Source organism: Haemaphysalis longicornis, unplaced genomic scaffold (assembly GCF_048455015.1).
Source record: "Haemaphysalis longicornis isolate Haplotype H1 unplaced genomic scaffold, Haemaphysalis longicornis Haplotype H1 scaffold_9, whole genome shotgun sequence".
Lineage (NCBI taxonomy): Eukaryota > Metazoa > Arthropoda > Arachnida > Ixodida > Ixodidae > Haemaphysalis > Haemaphysalis longicornis.
The window spans coordinates 45,044,762-45,068,211 of record NW_027526460.1 but is presented as its reverse complement, the minus strand read 5'-3'; the positions used below and the strand labels follow the sequence as shown (position 1 = coordinate 45,068,211).

Below are 23,450 nucleotides of genomic sequence, written 5' to 3'. Positions count from 1 at the left end.
GCGCAGATCGCGAGCTCTTGCATCTTCAAAAATTGCAAGCATTGGAAGTCATTACAATTATTGGCCACGACCGGCAACCATCCTTTCGTCGGGAGGAAGAACAAATGGACGACTCTTGGCCAGCATTTGGGAAAACTCGGAATGCACTGTTGGAGGACGACGCGAAAGAAGAAATAAGCCGACGAAAGCCGTTTCGCACGATGGTTACCAACAGAAAAGCAGCGCTAAACGGTTTTTGCGGCTGACCTAAAATTGTAAGCCAACCGTGTTCTGTTGCAGCTATAAATAACTCGCTAATAAGGTCCTGTCTGTGCGCGATGACGAAGAGCTTGGACAGCTAGATCAACCGACTCAGAGAAGCAGGATACCATGTTCCCTTGCTGTGCAGCTCCGAAGAAAACGTCCTGAAAGGGTTTAACGCTAACATTGCAACAAAACAATCGCAAGAAGAAAAATTCAAGGGTCTCCTAAACGTCATACCCTACGTGAATGGGGTATCACACCTATTGAAGAAGATCGGCGACAAGGCAGGCATGCGGGCCGTTTTTTCAGCGCCCAACACACTGGCGTCTATGTGCGCCAAGGTAAATAGCAACGAGGGCCTAAGAGCCATATGGGGGAAAAAGCATGAGAACGAGTATGTGAAATGTGCGGACTGTGTGGTGTACGAAATCCAATTCATGCGAATGAGTGCAAGAAATTTGCGAAAAGGGATTCCCACTCAAAGCTGAAAGAAATGCGGATTTTAAAACGCTATCCAGACGCTAGCTCCTGCAGGGAAATATTGGAGGCCTCAGTGATTGGCATTCGGGGTAAACAATGCGTAAGTACGCCATCAATTGCACTTTAAGAACGAGATCGAGGGCGCATATTTAGCCAGTTGAATCTAACTTGCACTAACTAGCAGCCTTGACACTTTTCGTTTGACTGTATTTATCATTGATGTAAGCTTTTATTGTATATCCTGAGTGATATCTTTTCCTTGAACGGACACATGCTTGCGTCCTTCGTTTTTCCGTGCATTTAAACTGTTATGATAAATCGCTCTCCAGTTGTTCGTAAGCGCTCTAGTTTGTCATTTTCTCCGTCCTCGTTTCTGCGCTGCTTTTGACGAGCGATATACAGCTTCACTGCAAAAATAATTACTTGAGTGCCACCCAAATAAAAACTGCAGTAACACATCGCTGAATACAGCCAAACAATAAATTATAACACAATCCCAGATCTTGGGAACGTAAGGAATAGAATAACACGTATTTATTGGGTTACTTTTGCACGGAACTCCGGGATGGCGGACGTATAAAATACGGAGAGTTAGGCACCCGGACGTTTCGCTGCAGGGCGATTTCGGTGCAATGAGATTCTGGCGTCCCAATGATTAACTGAAAAAGCAACAACGAAGTGAACAATTTAAATAAATTACGGGTTTGTCGATGTTCCCATTGATTGTTTTTATTACGCATAATAATCATATATTGGACTAAATTTCTTGGAAACGATTTATCCTGTAATTATCTATTAAGTATGGTTCGTCGATCCCGTTTTATTAATTATTTTTCTTCAAGATCGCTAAAGACGATTTTTTAAAGAATGTCTATGTTCTTAATAAGGAGTGACCACACGCAGCTAATTTGGTGAGCGACGCGACAAATATAACTCAATGGGCACAGTAAGCAGGTCGTGTGGGCGACATCGACAAGCGAAAAAATTAGTATACTACCTCTGCTGGCCTTCGGTGCTCTAGCTCGGCGCTATCGCTCACTTGTCGGCTGCCTCTGGTCGGACAGACGAGAGCGATGGCGACGGCCCGTTGCTGTCGCTGTCGTCGCTCCCGGCGGCAGTGTATTAATTTTTTCGTTTGTCGCTGGTTTTGATTGATTGTGGGGTTTTAACGCGCCGACGCAGCGCAGGTGATGAGGCGCGCCGTAGTGGAGGGCTCCGGATTAATTTTGACCACCGGGAGATCTTTAACGTGCGCCGAAATCTCGTACACACGGGCGTTTTTGCTTTTTGCATCATTCAGAAAAGCGGCCGCCACGGCCGGAAATCGAACCCGCGACCTCGTGCTCAGCAGCGCAACGCTTTAGCCACTGAGCTACCACGGCGGGTTCACTTGCCGCTCGCCCACACTACCGTTTTCCTGCGCCAATTGAGTTATGTTTGTTGCGTCGCTCACCAAAATTGCTGCATGTGGTTACTCCTTAAAAAGAACACAGACACACACTTTAGAGAAATGGTTTTTAGATACCCTAAAAAAATCCACTAATTACAGGAGAAATCGTTCCCAAGAAATTTAGCAACGCGACCACAAACCAATTTGTTTTTTACAACGGAGCTAGATTAGACTACGCTCCCATAGGCTTTTCGTGTCCTTGCCTCAAAACTCGCAAAGTCTAGTCCCAGTAAACAAACAACAACAACAAAAAAGAAAACACATTTGGGTTCGCGTGGGAATGCAACACGGATCTCCTGAGTAGCAGCCGAGGGCGTTACCAGGGTCCTACCCCGCACGTCGCCAATGACGGAATGAGAGCTAGCCTCTGCTTGCCGCGTGACTGACGAACGTGAGCCACGTGAGTAGAACAAGCGCACACTAGCCACGGAGAGCTGTTATTATGGAGAAGCGATCGTGTGAAGTGTGTCCTGTCGGCCTGTTGGAGTAATTGGCGCCAAAATACGAAGAAACGAAAGCGAACAAATAGACGCCCAACATGATGTAGCAATAACGAACTATGATAAGTATAGCTAGCTTCAGAGAACGTAAGCAGGCTTAATTGGCCGATGAATATTGTTGAAAAATAATGGTAGATTACTGTATAAATTAGTAAATGGCCGATTAATAAAGTACCCCAGAAACCCTGGAAACAGGCTGAAATAGTTCTAGCCCATAAAAATTGCCAATACAGCCTGAACATTTTGAACCTAGATTAGGCATAACTGGACATTACTGAGATAAACTTAGAAAAAAAACACTAAATAAGTCCACTAATAGGTACTTGAAACTCATAGTATGGGGGAGGCGAAATTTATGCCATCTAGTGGTCACCCCAAATTGGAGGGAAAAGCTTAGTCGATCTAATTTTAAGGAGAAAAATGACCGGTAAATAACCCTAATTAACGCGCATCACGGTGAAACTGTTTCTGCGCCGATACATCGAAAACAATATTGTTGGAATTTTAGCAGTCATGCTAAAACTCTAGCATATCGTGCACATGGCCTTTAAATCGGAAAAGCTAATTTGTGCAAAATTTTAAGAGAGAAAGGAGTGGGCAATTAGGGATAGTAAAGGCGAAGAAACCCTGCGCAACTGTTTCGCGCCCATAAGCTGAAAACGACGTCTTAGGATTTTTATCAGTGTGATTGAGTAGTCCAACTCCTGAAAACGGTATAAAATCTCGAGGACAATTATCAACAACACGTAATAGTTCAGCTAGTCAAATTAGGCCAAAATAAGTGTTTTAGGGTGGAACTGGGAACTGCTTAGTTATATTTGGCACCCAACATTAAAATAGGCTGACGCGGCAATGTTCAAAGTGTGCGTCGCTGCTAAGCGTTGGTGTGCCGCAGCTGTCTACCACAAACGGATGCGCGTACTCCTCAGGTGCTGTACAGCTCCACTCGTCGTCCACCTTCCCGGGGCGGGATGGCCTTGAATTTCTCTGCTTTACTGTATACTTAACTTTTTTTTTGTCTGTGCTTCCCAAACGTTTAGCCGGAGAACCGAACGTTTTCGCCCCAAAAAAACGACCAGGCTATAAACTTCGAGGGATGTCCGAGCCGCCGGAAAACAGGCCCGCTCGCATACCAGAACACGCGCACCTCATTTTTTTCTCCGTTTAGAGGAATCGTTTACTGGGCACACCCTCTAAAGCGCGCGCATTTTACCCGTGCAAAGTATCAAAGCGCCGCTCGAGTAGAAAAAAAAAATTAATAGAAAGAACCAGAAAAAAGAGAGCGGCAGCGGGTAGGGCACAGCGTCGAGTGCATGCGCTCGTATACAAGCGCACGCTGGTAGCCGCCGCGCGCCGAAGTTTGCGTTCCAGCGGCGCTCCAGAGGCAGATGAGACGAGATGGGAGATGGAAGAGGGGAGCAGCCGAGAGGTGAATATTTTCTTCGCGGAACGCGAGCGCGCGTTCGGAACGGACTCGAGACCAGCCGCGAAAAGCAGCGGCGGGTGGAGGGGAGGTGCGGCGGGGGAAGGGGGACGGGGAAGAAGTAGCAGCGGCCGGCAGCGAGTGAAGAAAGCTCTCTCTTTCCAGAAAAAAGCGTGTCAGCGGGACAGGCGTCCCGGCCGCCGCCAGCGCGGGGAGCCACCAAGGCAGTGCTCCGCCAGTCTCCTTCGGGCGCCCGTGCCACCAGAGCCATGCGACGTCACCAGCCGCTCAGGCTGCCGCTGCTCGGAGCCCAGGCCGCGGCTCTGCTCCTCGTACTCGGTGAGTGATGAGTCTTCAAACCCCCGACACCTCGTTGAGCACGTGCGAGGACTGTGAACCTTTGACTCCCAGCCGATGACGTGACGCGCGACGGACGCATACTATGGCAGATGAAAAAGACATGCAGAGTTAATTCTTCTTCACAGTGGTTAACACCCGTTCCCTACCCCATTTAAAAAAAAAAATTCCGGGCCATCTCCACCAACGTGAAACCAGGAGGGGCGAAGCATGCAGTGTATAAGTGTATTATTGGCGCCTTGGCGTTTTTGCTAACGGAGGTGAAACCGTTGGGGGTTAGAGGTATACAGCTTTTCTGGAAAAGTATTTTGTCTGTGAAGCACGAAGCTCTCTAACGCGAGGCGTAAACGAGTGTCCCGGTAGTTTTTTAGTACGCGTTACCAAGCGTTCCAGCGCGAGGCGTAAACGAGTGTCCCACTGTCTTTTTAGTACGCGTTACGTTCTAGAGTACGGCGTTAAAGAGTTTCTCGGTGTTTTAGTACCGTGACTACATGAGACGATGATTCCGACGACGACGACAGGAGACGCCAACAGCCCCAGCCCCTAAGGGGCTTCGCCCCTAAAAAAGGGAGGTTACTGCTGTTGTGGCTGCTGAGTTAACGTCCCGCTAAACGTTTGCGAGAAGTCCGCTTTCGACATTTTTGCGCAGAACTCGGAAGATTGCGTTAACGTTCGGGTAGATTCGCGCCGAGGAACCAGCGGTGCGCTTAGTGTCGCACTTTCACGGTTTGGGCACGGTATTTGTTTCTGACAATTACTGCGCATAAAACGGAATAATATTCCGCATAACTCTCGTTGACGCCTCCCATAGCTCAAAAGAGTAGCGGAGCACAGTAAACTTTGAACCAAAATAACTGGGGTTGGCGAGTTAGCAGCGGGAAATACGCAGCTGAACTTTGGTAGGTATACTTAATAATACTGTGCTCTATTTATGCTCGCAACGTGCGCTGCCGGGCAGATATTTAAAGAAAGCGGAATTGTGTTACATTCTGTTGAGACGCTTAAAACATGTCGTTGGTGGAGCGGGGTGGGAAACGAAAGACATGGGACGGTGGCAAAGCGCAGGAAAAGCCTGAGGGGGAAATACAGTTTGAGCAAATGCGATAGTAAGACCAGAAAAAGTAATTCCAGATACCACCAAGCATGCCTGAAATGGTAGTTTTGTTGCATATACCATTCACAACACTACTCACACATTTACCGTCTGTGGAACTGGTTGTCGTGCGACCGCCAAGAAATAGTACGGCGTTATAAGAATCCGTGTGGGAGGTTGACATTCCACACGTCTAAATGCTTTGTAACTGTTCATACTTTTTTGTGTACGTATCAAGGCTGCAGCGAAATTGATTGCAACATAACTATTACTGAAAATTCGAATTTCAGAGCGTCTGTTGCAACAGCTGAAATTTGAAGTCGTGAGCATGTTTTCTGCGCCCTTCTACTAATAATTCTCCGCAATCCTTTAACGCACGCTTCGCCGCACTACGCACGAGCAGGCCGGTAAGCACTCTTTACGGAGAAGCAGCCTTATAAGCGCTGTTTACCCTGTGATGAATCGGATAACACCGCAGCTTCTTGTGTGTTTAGTGAAGTGTGCGCCGGCAGGAGTAATTATTCCCCGAAACTCGGTTTAGCTGGGACACTGGTATGTTGTTCGTACAAATATATACAGCTGTATATGTATATTTACAGTTCAGTTTGTAAGGGCAGCCTCAACGGTTATATTAGTTCTACCGAGCGAGACTCTGCAGACCTGCTACACAGGCGCACATTTTATTTTCAAATTTTTTGTGGTTTAACGCACTAATGCTACACCTGGGCCATGAGGCGCGCCGTACTGGTGGGCTCCGAATTAATTTTGACCACCTGGGATCTTTCAGTTGCGCCGAAATCTCGTCACGCGGCCGTTTTAAAGGAAAGCTCTATTGTCCTCACCTAAGCCATGGTACGCCAATACGCCCTGCAGAAAAGCCAACTTTCACTCACGATGATGATGAATGATTGTGGGTGAAGCGAAAAAAAAAAATGCTTACCGTGGCCGGAATCGAACCTTCCCATGCGTTACGAAGCCGGCGTCTAACCGATTGCTTCATTTTGACATTTCTTTTTCATTGTTGCCCCATTTCAACATGGTCGAAGAGAACGCCAAGCAGCAAGTAACGATTCGCGCCGTTCACCCCAAAACCCAAACGTTAGGCCTGCAGAGTGCACACCTGAGATTTGCTGTGGGTATTCTTGGTGCGTACCTCCAGAGTGCCACATACTCGCACTGTGGGATTGCTCAACCAAAGAATCCATTTTGAGAAAGCTTCGCGTTCAACCATCGTCGTCGTTAGGCGGAGGGGTGCATGTTTTTCCTTTTTTTTTTTTTTTGCTTTTTGCCTCCATCCGAAAATCAGCCACCGCTTCTGGGATCGAACCTGCGTCTTTGGGCTCAGCAGCGCAACGCCCTAGCCACTGAGCCACTGCGGCGGGTGGACGTTTGTTTTAGATCCACAGCCGCCAGTCAGTGCGAAACGGTCAGCCTATCATCCATCAGTTTATGACAAAAGTGTTCACTGTCGTCCATCGTCGCTGTCTTCGCAGAGGCTAGGTATTGGTCATAGCAGTAAATGTAAATATAGTCGTTGTCATTGCCGTCCTCGTATCCGACCAAGCAACTGAATGTGAACGACGTGACTGTGGCCACCTTCTTCATCGGCGGGGCCACTGCAGCCTGCAACAATCACCTGACGATCAGATGAGCGAAAAGACATAAACGCTTGAAAGCGGTTGCCTTACGCTTCATAAACGCTTGGAAAACGTCGTGCGGCAGAAACAGCTTAAACGTAAAAACTAACTGTAAAGCAAAACCTACCAGTGTCCACTCACGCAAATATGACTTATCCGTGTGGGTTTTTAACCGACATGGAACTGTGCTGACCACCGCGTGACCACGTAGAATTATGCAGGCACAAAGGTTACTGCAAAGCAGTCTGCAAGGACGATTCAAGGTCAATGACTTTAGAACATCCCGCAACGGGCTCAATGAACCTAAACGGACGCGTGCTGAATCACCATTCTAAAAATATGGTAATTTAATAGCTCGTACTGTATGGTCACCAACAATCTCAACTAGCTGGCACCCCGGTGGTTTCGAACACATTGTCCGAACGGGATGCTGCTGGCGTTGGAACATATTGGCGCGTTGAATGAGAAAAGTGTAATTTTTGTTTTCCTAAACAAGAATTGTTATCAAGGTCAGATCAAACAGTTACACATCACTGAAGAGAGAACAAAACGTTAGCGACATAACTGTTCGTGTTCTATGCCCCGCTACTCGCTTGTTCCCCTCGAGGAGAATCTTCCTCAAGAGCTAACCTAATGCCAGAAAAATGCGCCATTTTGGGTGGTGATTTTAACTTGAAAACGGGGTAAATGTGACACTCTGTTTGTAGTGAATGGTGAGGCACTACGCTGCGACGAGCTGAGTGAGTGAGTGAGTGAGTGAGTGAGTGAGTGAGTGAGTGAGTGAGTGAGTGAGTGAGTGAGTGAGTGAGTGAGTGAGTGAGTGAGTGAGTGAGTGAGTGAGTGAGTGAGTGAGTGAGTGAGTGCTACCGCTTTCCCCTTCTGTCCTATCGCTTAAAAAAAGTTGGGGGGGGGGGGTTATTCGCCGATACTACACCTAGGCAATGAGGCGCGCAGTGATGAAGGCCTCCGGATTAATTTTGACCACTTCGGGATCTTTACCGTGCGGCGAAATCTCGACACACGGGCGTTTTCGCTTTTCGCTTCGATCTAAAAAGCAGCTACCACTTCTTCCTTTGCATGAAAATATCGTGAGTGGACCGGAACATACAGTAAATACTTGAGTGCCTCTCCATCAACGAGATAGTCAAAACCCTATCAAGTCGACTTATCGCTCCTTGAAATTACCTAGTCGAGCGAGGGTGCGTGCTGGTGGAGTCTTTAACGGTGATAATTGTGTTTCCCTCTACCCCACCACGCGAGGCTTTAATGCGTACTGGCTTGGCGGGAAACGACCGCGTCGAAGTACACTCGCGCTAACTTTCCCAGTAAACAAAGTGGCGCTCTCAGTGTCGTGCCAGGACGTTTAAAGCATAAAGCGGGAATGTATGCGAAAACAGAAGAGTACAGAGAGAGTAGAATAGAACGAGGCAGGTCCGCACAGTGTTTAAGTGAGCGTAACTCCATTTAAACATCTGGCGCGCGAACGCTGAAAGGGGGGAGCGTGAAACGAGATATACATATACATGGAAGCGCGCCGCGCGAAAAGCGAGTCACCCGAGGTTGTTGGCGGTTACGTCCATGACTAGAGCTGTCTAACCAGAACACTCGGACGATAACTCTGCTCTTAAGGTTTTCCTTTTTTTTTTTTCCTTTTTTCTCTACATTTTTTTTTTTTTTTTCGTGAGCAACATTTTTTTTCTGAGTCCGGGCGTTGCGTCGTGTCGGTGATATCTTGCAGGGGTTCTTCCATGACTTCTGCAAATTTTGTTGCTAGTGCCTTTTGGGATGTGTTGTGATCATGACTTTCCGAGTTTGACTTATACACAATTCAATATGATTAATTAATGGTTTTACTTCCAGGTGATTCAGACGACGTAGAATATGACATGCAACGTGTTCGATTTTATATCCTGTAAAGCTGTATAGGTAATGAGTGGCGTTTCATGCATCCAATTTGTTTTGTCCGTGCATTTACGTTTATCAGAGTTAGCTAGGAAATTCTATAAGAACACCGCTAATTTACATATTTACATTGACATTTAAAGTGACTATTAAGCACTGGTATCAAATTTATAGAGAATCAAGGTCATTTAAAATCGGTTACATTGTCCCCTTTTCAGCCGGAACCAATCATTTATATGTCGAGCATAAATGAGCAAAAATTAAAGCACTCAGAGTACGGCAACGTTTACACTCGAACGCCAAATGCGCGCTCGCTACCCTTATCACTGAATGACTTACTATTTTTGGAGAATACGCCCAAAAGGAAGCACTTGAAAATGTAATTTTCAAATTATATTTAAGTAAATCGTTACCTCATTTTTATCCTAATGATAACCGAGCCCTCCGAACAGACAGTGATGACTGCACCCAAGTAACCGGTTTTAATGTTTTGTTGGCGCAGCTGAAATCGAAAACGCTGCATACGAAAATGAGGTACCGAACTAAACACCTCTCCGAAGCAACTATGCGGCGGTGTGATAGCTGTACCACTTGCAGTGTCAGTTATAAGGTTTATCCCCACTTACGTAAATATATAATGCGCTCAAGGAAATGCTTTCGTGGTGCACTTGGGTAGCAGATACACAATAATTTTAGTTTTACTTTTATTCTTTGTTAGTTGCTCTAATGCAGTATCTCCTTATGACGTGCGGTTTGCGGTGAAACGATTGACCGTCCGTGAGAACAGCATGGAACGGAGCGTCATGCTCATTATTGATTGATTATGAGGTTTAACGCGCCTACGCAGCACAGGCGATGAGGCGCGCCGTAGTGGAGGGCTCCGGGTTAATTTTGACCACCTGGAAAGCTTTAACGTGCGTCGAAATCTCGAATACAAGGACATTTTCGCTTCCACGCGGATTATCTGTTACGAATCTTACGTAGGTCCTGGCGGTATGCATAAGTCAGCCATGAATTAAACGCTTTTATTCACACTCCTCGTCGCTGCCTTTTTATCCACTGTGTAAGTTCCGCCAAGATCACTAGAAGGGGGCAGCTTTAAATGACCTTTACACAGTCAGTCGAATGGAAAGCAACAAGTAGGCTTAAAAAGCACTATGTTTGGCATGTTGGTTACACTTCTTCTTAATGCATGTCGCTCAGTAAGCGTGCTTTATCTTTAGCGTTACATCTACCTTGTTATCTTTTCTACTGCTTGGAGAACAACGTACAGCAAACTAAGTGTAAAATTTAAAGAAAAATCCCAAGCCATCTCGACTAACGTGAAACCTGGAGAGGAGCGAAGCATGCAGTGTATAAGTGTATTCTTGGCGCCTTGGCGTCTTTGCCAACGGAGATGTATCAGTTAGGGGGCATACAGATATGCAGCTCTGCGAAGCACAAAGCGTTCTAGCGCAAGCCGTAAACTAGTTCCGAGAGAGAGAGAGAGAGAGAGAGAGAGAGAGAGAGAGAGAGAGAGAGAGAGAGAGAGAGAGAGAGAGAGAGAGAGAGAGAGAGAGAGAGAGAGAGAGAGAGAGAGAGAGAGAGAGAGAGAGAACAACCTTATTTAATCGTCTGCAGTTGGTTAGGCTTCCTCCACATGGGGGAGGGGTGCTGTCACCGTGACGCAGCCTGGGCCCCGTCCCGGGCATCCCTTGAAGTCTGCGCACGAGCTCCGTCCACGGGTCCAGGAAGGCTAGCGCCCCCTTCCCCCGCAGCTTCGCCCGGGCTACTTCTCAAGGGCTGCCGAGACCTGCTGGACGGCCTTGAGTTGTGTGTCGTAGTCATAGCTCCTCGCCGCAGCCTCCAGCTGCGGTGGGATCGTCGTCTTCTCGGTGGCCTCTCGCGGATTTACGCTACAGTCCCAAAGGATGTGAGCTGCCGTGGCTCGTTCCTTTGTGCACAGTCTACAGACATCACTGTCGTACACACTGGGGCAAATGTGTTTCACAAGCACCGGGGTGAGCAGGAATCCCGTCTGCAAGTGTCTATATAACACAGCCTCAGCTCGGGTGAGTCCCGGGTGAGGGGGCGGCATAGCTCGTCTGTTCAGTCTGTACCACTTCACTATGTCGTTGAAGCTGGTCATCGTGTCTTTGGTGTTGTCGAGCATCCCGTACCTCGGGCCGGTCTGGCGTTTTGTCGCGCTGTTGGTGAGTCCTCGCGCAACTGCGTTGGCCGTCTCGTTGTGGTTCACGTTACACCGTCCCGATATGGTGTTGCCCATGTGGGCCGGGAACCATTTGATCACCACAGCGCTGGTGCGCCCGTTGTCTTCAGCCTTGCGTAAGATGCGCGCGGCCTCACTGCACACTCTGCTCTTGGCGTAATTCTGTGCCGCTGTTCGAGAGTCGCACAACACCGTCGTGAAGCTGCAGGGTCGCCGACGGCCAGGGCGATGGCCGCCTCTTCCGCGTGGTGCGCTTTCCTGGCATGGATTCTCGCCGCAGTCCTTGTAACTCCCGTTGATGCTTCTACTATCGCCGCCGTTCCCGGTGTTTTTTTTTTTTTTTTTAGAACGCGTTACGAAGCGTTCCAGCGCGAGGCGTAAGCGAGTGTTCTGGTGTTTCTTTAGTACGCGTTACGTTCTAGCGCGAGGCGTAAACGAGTGTCCCGGTGTTTTATTACCGTGACTACATGAGACGACGGTTACGGCGACATGAGACGCCAACAGCCCGAGCCGCTAAGGGGCTTCGCCCATAATAATAAGCATAGGTTTTCCTCTCTCCCCTCTCTTTCGCTGCAATAAATATGAGGCATGCAGATTTGTTGATACTCTGGTAAACCGTTTTTACCTAACCTTAGAAACTTGCGATCGACCTCTTGACTTTCGGCTTGAAATTTTCCGGAGGTGCACTACTGTTCGCCATACGCACGAATGAGAGGATAAAAGGAAGCTATCAAAAATTCCCCAGAGCATTTCTCAGCAGGTTAATTCTTTCGCTGTTAATTATTACTTATTCTTTTCCCAAGAGTTTTTTTTTTTTTTTTTGACCGGGGAATTTCAGCAAATCCGTTTTCAAGGCAGTTTGCGTCGTCACATGCTTAGACTCCCTCTTATGTGTAAACCCCGCAAGTTTCACACCACTTGGCCTCAATTTGCAAGTCTCATTCGTAATTGTACTCCTTCTCATAATTGTTCCTCGCCCAACTCCTCGTCACATTCCTCATTCCCCACCTTTATTGTAAATCAGTTCATTGTACTGGTCATTCCTTTCTGCGCCGCAGTCCTCTTCACCACCTGATCGAACAAATCGTCACCCGCATTTGGTCCGTCGCCAATCTCGTTATACAACTTGCCCCGCTTCGCTGGAAGCGGCATCACTGAGCCCTTCATTTAATACTTCCTGTACGTTTTACTAAATTACATCGCGACTCGGACAATGTCGCTGTGGTCAAGATACATTTGATCTTTATTTAGTTTTGTTGTTTTCACTAATGCAAAACAGAAAAGCGTATTGTCTTGCGGGCGATCTGCTCGTCACGTGCAGAGGGAAAACAAAGGCGCCCTCCGTTAGCGCCCCCACGCTCTGACACACAAACACACATGAACAGTGGGCCATCCCAGCCAGTGTCAAGGTCTGATTACCGTCGCGAGAAATTTCCTTCCTCCGACAAGAGGCTTCCTTCCTCCGTGGCGGCGGCGGCGGCAGCGCCCATCGGCACCTCGCGAGCAGCATTCACGCGTGCACGAGAAAAAACGGCCGGAGGTCGCCCGCGCGTGCCTCCTCTGGAGCGCGCTGCTCCGGTCCCGATTCCAAAACAGAGTCATTAGGCGCCCGGCTGAATGCTTCACGAATAGCCGCGGGCCTCCTTTGCTGTGCGCGTGTGTGCGGTATGGGCGCGCGCTGGTCAGGCTCGCTGGTCTGTAGTGGCGAAATCGTGCTACCGCAGCCTCCCTTCCACGTGGACGACCTCTGTAGGGCACACTCGCATTTGTTGCGTCTGGCGGGTATAAATGCATGCCGGATGTTGTGAGAAGGCAGAGGCGACGGCTGCGCGATGGGCGAGCACCACCAGGTTAACGAGGTCAGCTGTACACTTCGCTCATGGCGTCGGCTCTTAGTAATGGCGCAGTTCTTGGAATCATGTCCGTCGCCGCACCGAAAACTACGGTTCTTCCTCAGGCTCGCATTCGCATACACGTACAGCATCGGCCGAGAAGGGGGTCTGGCCAGGCGTGTGGATTCTAGTAATCTTTTTCTTTTAATTGCGAGAGTTTGCCCTACGGTATAACAGCAAAGGTACAACATTGTACCAGTTTCACGCAAAAATCCAAGAAGAGCCCTTTACTGGGGTCCCCATATGCAACGCTTAAGATGTGGGGGTCTCCCAGGATGGAGCCCTGCGCCTCGAAGGGGTTGGATTCGGGCGGTTCTGAGGCCTGAGCAAGTCCACAACAGGTGCTTAACGTCAGCTTCTGGCGCACGAGCCTCACACAAGGGGCAGGTGTCTGCAAACGGGGCGTGATAACGGGCAGGCCAAGCGTGAGTAACTGCTGGGGATAACGCCACCCCAACTACTTCCAGAAGCCCACTGACGTCACAGAGAGCAAAGTCAAACCGAAAAGCCACGGGTAGTTGGCTGATCGCTGGGATAGGTTAGAGACACACAGAGAATACTACTATTTAAGGAACAGATGCATGATGCGTAATAACTCGAATGGAGAAAAATGAGTCCCCTTGCACGGGTTCACTCCGTGTGGGGTGTAGAGCGATTTTGATAATCCGAGGCACCACAAGTTTCGCACTTTGATCCACAACACGATGTACCACTGGGAGAAGATTCCAGCCTTCTCACTTCTCACTTTCATCTACTTAACTCCGTGGAAGTTTGCAACCACACTTCAGCGCTTGTCTTACCGAACCTGCCCTCTCTCTCTTTTGGTCCACATTTGGAGCAGTGATGTTCACTGCGGTCGGTCGAGTCCGGCATTCGCGAGGAGCTCCTCCGTGGCAGTCTTTCGTAACTTGTGCGTGTGTGCCTCGCACCGCTTTTGGCACAAAATGAATCGGTAAAAAAAAAAAAAAAAAAGCGGACAAACGATCGTGTACAAGCCGAGCATCGCCGCAGCGGCGAAGGACTAAGCGTCCAGTCACGACCAAACGCTTTGGACGTATACCCCCGCCGGAACGGTTCGCGGACGGCGCTTTCCTTTGCGTGCACCACACAGCGATGGAGTAACGCCGCTTTGTAACAAGGACCACTCGACGCCGCTGCTTCTCATAAAAGCGAACATACCGAAGCGACGGGACGACTTCTTATTTTGACGCTGAACTTGTTTCTCGCGAAGAGTTCCCTGCGCTGCATTCAGCTGCTCGCTGCTAAGCGGTACACGCGTCTAAGCGCTCCCATACATACGCGCATACATCGTGTGCAGGGGAATAGGGAAGAAGGTCACGAAGAATACGGAGCACCTATAAAAAAGAACAGGGGTATAAATGACGCGAATGAAAATGTGGACGACTGAGGCGAAGGGGCCTATTCAAGAGGGCGAGCAGTATACCGGGCATGGCGGCTTCGTTTGACAACAAAGTCCGCCCCTTTATCCCAGATATCATCAGGGTCACTGCGAATCTTGAGATACAGAATGTGAAACCAGAATCGTAATCCTCGTACTTCAGCACTCGACAATCATTGGCCGGCGCCTAGGAAGGGAGACACCGTAGTCCTCCGCCCGTGACAGATACATTCTACCGCCGAAAACTACTCCAGCAATTTGAAGACCAACTCTAAACAGAATCCGCCATCCCCACAGCTAATCTAACAATAGAATCGTGGAAGTTTCAAGATCAAACAGGGTGACTTACAACAATACGTAGCTAGCCAATTTAGTCCACACGCCATAATAGCTCCGCAAGAAGCTAACCCATGACGAAATCACCCGAAACTACATGCTTACACGACGCACCGTCCCGCCGCCAAGAGACCAGTTAAAAAAAAAGTCACCTTCCCAGAACTGCAAACGAACACCATTCCACACTCCACGAGGTTACGCGTCATCTACCGCACAATACATACGATGCAAGCACTGAGACATTCCAGCTACGCTCAACCAAATGTTCCGGGAACAACAGTCGAATCCAGAGCTCCAGCCAATCCTCAATTAATTTATACTGCACGCGAGCAGTAGGAGAGCTTACTTTCCAGCTCTCTCTGACGGCTCTGACCTCAGTGATCAGCTTTGGTCCACTAAAAGGGCTAAGGCGGTGGGTCGCACCAGCGGAGTCCTGAACTAGGTATCCTTAAAGGAGCCATGAAGAGAAAATACAACTTCGTTTAATTTGAAAGAACTAGGATTCAATATCTCACTCAGCTCCAGTACAGCCACAAAAGATGTATTTTTAACGAAAAAAAGCAAGAAGTATTTAAAAACTTTCAAATTTTGCGCCACAGTGACGTGTTATGAGCAAGAATGACGTCATATGGGCCAACAATAAAACATAATTTTCAGTGCGTTAACTGCACGTTAGCATTCAAGTGATGCGGCCAAATGGAACTAGAGGCCCCATTACAGACGTCCAGTCATGTGTCTTCGCGACAGGTCAGTTAGGCGGCCTCCAATCGCACAAACAATGTTCCGTGACGTCATAGAAAAGTTGCGGGAAATTGGCTAGGGGGTCGCGACTGCTTCACACGTTTTCTTTAATATCTCCGTTATTTTTTCGAAGATTGCGATGATATTGATATCATTGTTATCGGGACTAAGCAGTCTTTCTAATAAACCCAACTTGTATTTTGTCTTCATGGCTCCTTTAACGAACTCAATTTTAGTGCTCAGTAAAGAGTTTTCCTCCTCCCCGTTTCCCCTCCCTGTGGGATAATACCATGAACGATGAGAGAATGTGCCATATGTTGTACTTCCTCACAGTAACAGGCAGCGCGCTATAACATGCTGCATTCGCGTTTTTTTTTGTTGCTGGCGCAGGACCCACGCTCTGGCTTCCACATGGCGCAGAAGCGCAGGTGAGTACATTTGCTGTGCCTTACTTCTGTCGCAAGTTATTCGGAGACCGAATTGGGCAAAATTTCAACACATGCATGCATGCACACATACTTCGATACAAGCATGCATACCTACCTACTTGCCTACATACATACATACATACATACATACATACATACATACATACATGCATACATACATACATCATACATACATACATACAAGAAAAGAAAACTTCGAACAAGGTAAAAGCACGATTGTTGCCAACGTTTCAGCAAAGAGACTTGCTTTCGTCAGGGCAATCTTGTTCAAAGTTTTCTTTTCTTGTGTTCTCTACCATCTTCAAAAGTTCAACTACATACATACATACATACATACATACATACATACATACACACATACATACATACATACATACATACATACATACATACATACATACATACATACATACATACATACATACATACATACATACATACATACATACATACATACACACATTAATCGCTGATCCCACTGCTTGCCACTCCGCAGTTCATCAAGCTCCCCAGGCTGTCCGGGCGGCTGCGGCTACCCTTTTTCCGCAAGAGCCCGTCGAAGCCGCTTCAGGGCGGCCATAACATGGAGACCGACCTGACGAGCTTCCTCCAGAACGGGGCGCAGCCGGGCATGCCCACGCTTCACAAGCTTCTCCTCAAGCAGTACGGCCCGCCTCCGATGCACGGCGGCCCCGGAAGCATCCCTCAGGCAAGCCACCCGTACCCGTCCTCGATGGCGCCTTTCGGCATGCCCAGGCTTCCGGCGCCCACTTCGGTGCGGCCCATCATCCATCCACCACCGCCACCTCCCATGTACCCGATGCCGCCTCACCTGGCCGGCTTCCATCCCATGAGGCCGTACTACCCTCGGCCGGGAGGCATGCTACCCGGCATGCCATTCCCTTCGAACCCGTTCGCTGTGCTTCCGCCGCCACCAGGCCCACGGCCGCCGCCGCCTCCGCCGCCTCCGCCCAAGATGAACAAGCGGCCGGGGCCGGGGCCCAACGTGGTCTTCGCCGACAAGGAGCCGCAGAGCAGTGGCGGGAACTTCGACTCTGCCGAGTTCGACGACGAAACGCCCATCATCATACGCGGCCGCAAGCCCCACGGAAAGCGGAGGCGGCCCATCGTCATCGAGGAAGATGTTTCCAGCGAGGAAGACGACTCGAGGCCCATCGTCGTGCGCGGGCGCAAGCCGTACCGCACCCGTGGCCGGCGGCCTTCGCCGATGGCCGACCAGGACGAGCCCGAAGAGTACCCCAACCGAAAGAGACCCTTCACGTACATCGAGGAGCTGTCCGAATCGCGGCCCTACGATACCCGGGGCGGCGGTGGCTTTGAGGACGAGGTGCCCAAGCCATCGGGCAGCTTCATACACGACGTGCCCACGGGCCCCAGAAGCATTCTGAGGTATCCGCCCGGCGGCAGCCGTTTCTTTCAACCAGACAGCAGCCGCTTCGACAGCCTCATGACATCGGAGCAGAGGAACAGCCCGAGGGCTACGGGCACTCCCAGTTTCTTTACGGGCTCATCCGGCGGCATGATCCACGACTTCAGCAATCTACTCTCGAACCAGAGGCACAATGATTTTTCGGGACTCCTGGACGAGCCCAAAATGGTTCTCACGCCACACATCGACGGAGTCACGTCTCTAAGGGACCGCCACGAGCAAACCAATTTTTTCCCGAACAAGTTGGAGGCGCCACCGTCCAGCAAGACCATGCCACCCATCGTCTTCCAGTTTCCCAACAAGGCACCTCCAAATCAAAACAAGTACGTGCAAGCGTTGATAGTCCCCATCCAGGGAAGCATCGACCAAGTAGCCGAGGAAACCTTCGACAAGGCGACCAGGGGACAGTCGTTTGTGTTCTTCCCGCCGAGAGCCGAAGCCTTACAAGGCAAGCCGCAGAAGGGACATACGAGCGACTCTCTGGAACAGCAGAGCCCTTCCAGACAAGGAGGCCCTGTTGCCGCCCAGTCCTTCTTGCCGGTTACGTACGTGAGACCACCCAACAGTTTGGAAGCCAACGAAAACCGAATGCCACCCCCATATCACCCGGTCGACGGTTCACAAAACTACGGGCAACCCACTGCGATTCGCATTCTGGTAAGGAACCCTATAGACGGAACAAGCAAGGAAGTATATTCTAGTGCGATAAACACGCCAAGTTCCTACCAGCCACTCGGAGGGGAGCCATCAATCCATCCCGTTAGGAGCACCTACGGCCCAGGAAATGACCAGAACAGAAGCAAGATGGTCATAATCGCTCTCCCTAGAAACGAACTTACCAGAGGAGCGCAAAGTGTGGGTTCACCTAACTCCCGTTCCAGCACAATTGTTAACACCTATTACCAGCCGTCCTCCTTAACCAAGGGCCCACCGGGTAACTCGGCCGAAGCATCAACAGCTGTCCCTATGCGGTACAGCGAGCCCCGGCGAAACACCCAGTACGTCGTTCCGAAGGTACCTTACAACGTTGTCTCTTCACCAACCTCGTCACAATTCGATCTGTCCGACAGCAGGCATAAAAGTCCTTCGACGTCCACCGGGAGCTCGAGAAAAGAAGGTTACAGCTCAACGTCTTCATTTTTTAGCTCCGTCGACGGTTCACGACAGCAATCGTATCTCAAGATAAAGCACCCGGCGTCCTCGTCTAACTACGCCAGAAGAGTACCGCCTAGCCCCGCTTACTACGAGCAGCAGCCGCTGTCTTCGTCTCCGAACACGCCTCAAAGACGCGCCACTCACGTCTCCCAGTACGCGAGGAGGAAGTACTCCTCCGGAGCGGACAGCCTGCTTGGACCGTACGACCCCGGCTACGACAACTACCCGTCCCTTACGAAGTTACCGGACACGAGCTTCACCTGCTACAATCGAGCCCCCGGGTACTACGCCAGCACTGAGCACAAATGCCAGGTACGAGCTCCCCTCACGCACATGTTGCGGCTCCATTCTTTCATAGCGCTTTAGATGACGACGAACGGATAGCCAAGTTCGCGCTAGGAAAAATGTACGGTTAACATCCGCTCTTCTTTGTTTTTGCCCACCAGAAAGAGTATGTGAAGTTTTGTAGAGCGACGCGTACACGAGAAGACTGGAACATTGAAAATGCCTAGTTGATCGCCGTAAATTCTGCAGCATAATTAGCTTCTCGGTACTCGATTTTAATTTTGACAGCAGAGATGTTTGAGCTTAAGCTTGGCCCGGTGACGTTCGCAAAAACAAAAGAAAAAAGAAAACGAGCGCACGTGAGCGTGCACCTTCTGAAAAGCGGCCGGCGTCGTCCAGGCTTGCGCGTGGGCTTGCGCCAGGTGAGGAGCTCGTAAAAAACACAAAGAAAACGTGCGTCCGCTCCTGAAGTGAGGAGCACAGGACAGCTCGCGTTACAGGCGCCAAGTTCGCGAATCCGGTTGCCGCCGGTTCTAGCGCGTACTAACGTGGTCCACTTTGGGAGAGATGTGAAAGGCTGCGGACAAAACGATCCGGACCCGCCAGTCATGGAGAACTTTCAGCGGCAAGTTCGCAAATCCGTGTTAGGTGGAACAGCCGGAGCGACCTGGCTCTGCTCTGCTGTTTCTCCCGCCTCGCACCACAAGTGCAAGCTGCGCAATTTTTTTTTTCTGCGTCTTTCCACCCCGGGTCTAGCGAAGCTGGCGAGGTTAAGCGGGCTTTAGCGAAGTATTTGCATGTTGTGGTTTAGCTGTATAGGGCATTTGCTATATTGAATTGCAAGGACAGTGGCCCGATCTTTACGTCACAGACTAAGGGCACGCACACGGTTGTGGGGTAGAGACAATGACGTTTTATTATAGCGCGGCTACGCCAATCCCAGCGCAGGCTCTAGTGCGCCGCACAGGTGGCCGCCGAGGAGCGCGCGGCATTGCGCAGTGGTTGCAGGGGGGAGACAGACGCCGCCCGTGGCAAGCATACACGCGACTCGGGAAAGAGCCAGCGGCGTTGGAGAGGAGCATAAAGTGGGACTCTAAACATACTCCCTGCGTAGATTGTCATGCTTCACTGCGCAACACCTAATGTGGGAAAGCCAGCTTACAAAAACCAAGCTTACATCGACTTTATCTAATGTCGGCTTCGCCTCTAAACACAGATGCGTTGCTGTGAAGACATTTATCTAGTGCCAATATTATACATAAATCAACATATGGAGGCCCAAAGCCATTTTTTCTACTTTTATGAATTTTTTCACACGCTGAACACACACCTCAGAGTAAACTGAAGCGCGCACTATTTTAGGGGCCTTAGCGCCCACGAGCGAGGAGCAGCCGCCACCTACCGACGAGCAGCCTAGTTCGCCAGGCGCGCCGTACTTTTTTTTGAAATCTAAATACTTGCAGAACGTAGTCACCCAACACACCCAGTACTTAGATCTGGGGGTCACAAAGTACCTGAGCCATAAATTACTGCTCTATGCCCATCATCTAACTTGTAAACTCGCTTTTTTTTTTCTCTCTTCCCCGGTCTTGACGTTCTTCGACGGCTCGAATTACGTCACTAAGGCCATGGAGCGGCTGTTGGCCAGTTTTCCTTCAGTTGCAGCAATGGACACTATTCGACAGCAACTTTAAAAATAAAGATAACTATAGCTTTCGTAGTGGTTCCAGACGCGAAGGAAAAAGTGAAAGCGCTTATCGAAAGTGTTACAGGGTCTCTTTAAGAATTGTAGTACCTCATATATGTTATAATGCGTTTTAAACAGTCTTCTTTAAATACACGCATGTAGGCAAAATCAAAGAATATAAGCTAACAAGCGGCGTTACATCTCAAGGCGCACCCAGTGGCACGGATGCATGGCTTACCTGGGGTTGCCAGACGGGAGCCAGAGGCCTCTAAAGCCGCCCGTGGATGTTTAGATGGCGAACTCCAAAGGTGAACTCAAAACGGCAAACTCCGAAATGGTCCACAGTCCTTTCATATTGATAAATTGTAACGCCCAGTAATTTAATTATTAATTTTAATTTGTTTATTTGCTTATCGCTGGGAATCCTGCGATCATTCAAAATTCTTTATCGATGTGCTGTCCCAATGGCCAATTTTTAATAAGGTCCAATGAGGAGCAAGGTAAAGTAAGTCTCGCAGACAAAATCTTTATTCGTTCTTCTTCGTTCGACAGGTGTACCACCACTGCACAAATTCGGGCTCCCTACAAACCTTCCTGTGCCCCAACGGCACAGCCTTCAGCCAGCAGACGCTCGTGTGCGAGTGGTGGCACGGCGTCACCTGCCAGGCGTCCCGCAGCACTCACCCCGCCAAGGACTCGGCTCTGCAAAGCATCGACGTCGATTACCCGGTCTGGCCCTCTGGGTCGCCGCAGCGGGCCCAGCAGCCGCCACCTTCTTCGGCCCCCAGCCACCACCCCTCCACGACCCGAGCCCCGCAACCGCCCAGCTACAGCAGTTCCGTCAGCTTCAGCGTCGCCGCCGCCAACAAGACCCCGACGCGGTCGCCCTACAGCGGCTCCAGAGGAGGTTCCACAGAGTACGGACTCAACCTCGGAGGAGGCGAGCCACAGAACACTACGTTGGGCTTCCAACGTACCGGCCAGAAGGTAGTGCGGACCCGAAAGTTGGTGACAAAGCTGCGTGGCTCCAGCGGGTCTCAAGCCAGCAGCGGAGAAACTAGACGGAGGAGCCAAGGTCTGTCCACCACACAATCCCCAGACTCCAAGGCCAGCGCCGAGTGAAACTCCAGAACAAAGTATCTCCCGAGCAGAGGAGTGAAACACAAAGAGGGGATAACAGGAGGAAAGTACCGCGAACGGCGCCATCAGGAGAACTCAACGCCAATGGACCAACAGCCACACAGCTCGCCGGCGGAACAAGAGAAAGAAACTGCCGCACGGCGGGTGTGCTTGCTTGACGGTTTTTTGTTCCCTTGTGCTGCGCGCTGTGACAAAGGTACCGTCCACACTAGATAACACGAACTCATATACGAACCACCGTCAGAATGTAAGAAACGCCCACGAAGCCGGCGTGCACGGCTGCTGGTCGGCAGTGGATCCCAGGTTCACGCTCACTTTTGCAGGTGTTTCTGACTGCTTCCAGCCGTGGTGAAACGGAACAATGACGGCGTTGACGGTGGTGGACGAGGCCCGCCGCGCTGGCGCGTTGCTCATTGCACAGTTCGTAAACCAAATAAGGTGCCGTGCGAGTTGCCCACATGGCTAGCAGCCTTGGTACTACGTATTCCCCCGGTTCTGTCTGTGTTAGCCGTTTACGTCGTCACAGGGAATAAATGAAAGCGTATGATCAGATGATGATGAGGAAAGGCTAGCTTTACCGCATGTTCTTCGTAAAGGCTACAGCACAACGGTGTATGCAGTATTTATTAAAATGCCAGAGGAAGGTGCGGACATAGGGAAGAAAGGCAGCAGTCTCAAGTAAAGGCACAAGGCAGTTATTACTACGAACGTAGAGTAGTTACGGATATTGTCATACTCAAGACTGGGCTCAGCATAGGGAAGTTACACAGTATTAACTAGGGGTTATTTTTTCTCAAGTAAGCAACACAAATGATGCTGCACGGTTATAGTGCTTGCAAACAATTACCTTGTATCACGGGTGCCAGTAGGCCAAAACAGAAAAAAAAAAAAAAAACATTGAAGAAACCTTGTATTCAAGGGTATCGGTAAGACTGTAGGGAAACCTTAAAGGAGGAAGCACACAAAAACAGAACAACTTAAAGGGCGCTAGCCATGTGGGTCAACGTTATATGCCCTTACGGGTGCAAAGTGTGTAGAGTGTAACACTGCCGGATGGGCACTTCGGCGGACCACCTGCTGGGCAGGACCGCAGGCCTTCCCGTTCTCCTTTGTACATAACAGCACACCCCTGACCTCATTTTTTATGAGTGCGCAAAAGCCTGATTTTTGAGTGTGTGTGTGTTTTGTCTATTAAACCTGTATTTAATTAAAGAAGGCTCAAACACGTTGTGTGTCTCTTTGGTCTATCCATATCGTGGTTGGTCACAAACTCTCGCGACTTGTTCGTACTGCGCATGCGCGGCTCGTCGCCAGGATGCGCGGAAAGCCACGCGCTTCGTTGTTTGTATTTCAATGTATCACGATTGTACCTCTTTAGTGTCATATCGACTGATACGTCATGCTAATTTCAGCCGCAGCAATGTAGGCAACAGCTATGGGTGCACCCAAATTTACCCAAGTGATATTGGCGGAGCGTTTTGGATTGGATTTAGTTGAATTTTGGAAAGAGTTTGTGTCCATGACAATCCTGTATGCCGGTTTGAAGCCGGATTCCGTTTCGAGCCCAACGTGAACACACACAAAAAAGAGGGGCACGTTAGAATCCCGCGTACATAAGCGCA

The 23,450-nt window shown here is 49.7% G+C and overlaps 1 protein-coding gene across 1 annotated transcript; it reads left to right on the top strand.

Moving 5' to 3' along the window:
- Positions 1 to 4,216: 4,216 nt before the first annotated feature.
- LOC144151947 (uncharacterized) lies at positions 4,217 to 23,040 on the top strand. The gene is made up of 4 exons (XM_077683130.1): positions 4,217 to 4,435; positions 16,053 to 16,090; positions 16,608 to 19,028; positions 21,241 to 23,040. The coding sequence occupies exons 1-4, from the start codon at positions 4,366 to 4,368 to the stop codon at positions 21,808 to 21,810; spliced, it is 3,099 nt and encodes a 1,032-aa protein (XP_077539256.1). The 5' UTR covers positions 4,217 to 4,365; the 3' UTR covers positions 21,811 to 23,040.
- The last annotated feature ends 410 nt before the right edge of the window (positions 23,041 to 23,450 follow it).

Excerpts from the sequence above, each read along its gene's own strand:
- LOC144151947 (XM_077683130.1), top strand. The coding sequence starts at position 4,366 with ATGCGACGTCACCAGCCGCTCAGGCTGCCGCTGCTCGGAGCCCAGGCC. Across the intron at positions 4,436-16,052 it reads GGCTCTGCTCCTCGTACTCG|GACCCACGCTCTGGCTTCCA; the intron begins GTGAGTGATGAG and ends TTGCTGGCGCAG. Across the intron at positions 19,029-21,240 it reads GCACTGAGCACAAATGCCAG|GTGTACCACCACTGCACAAA; the intron begins GTACGAGCTCCC and ends TTCGTTCGACAG.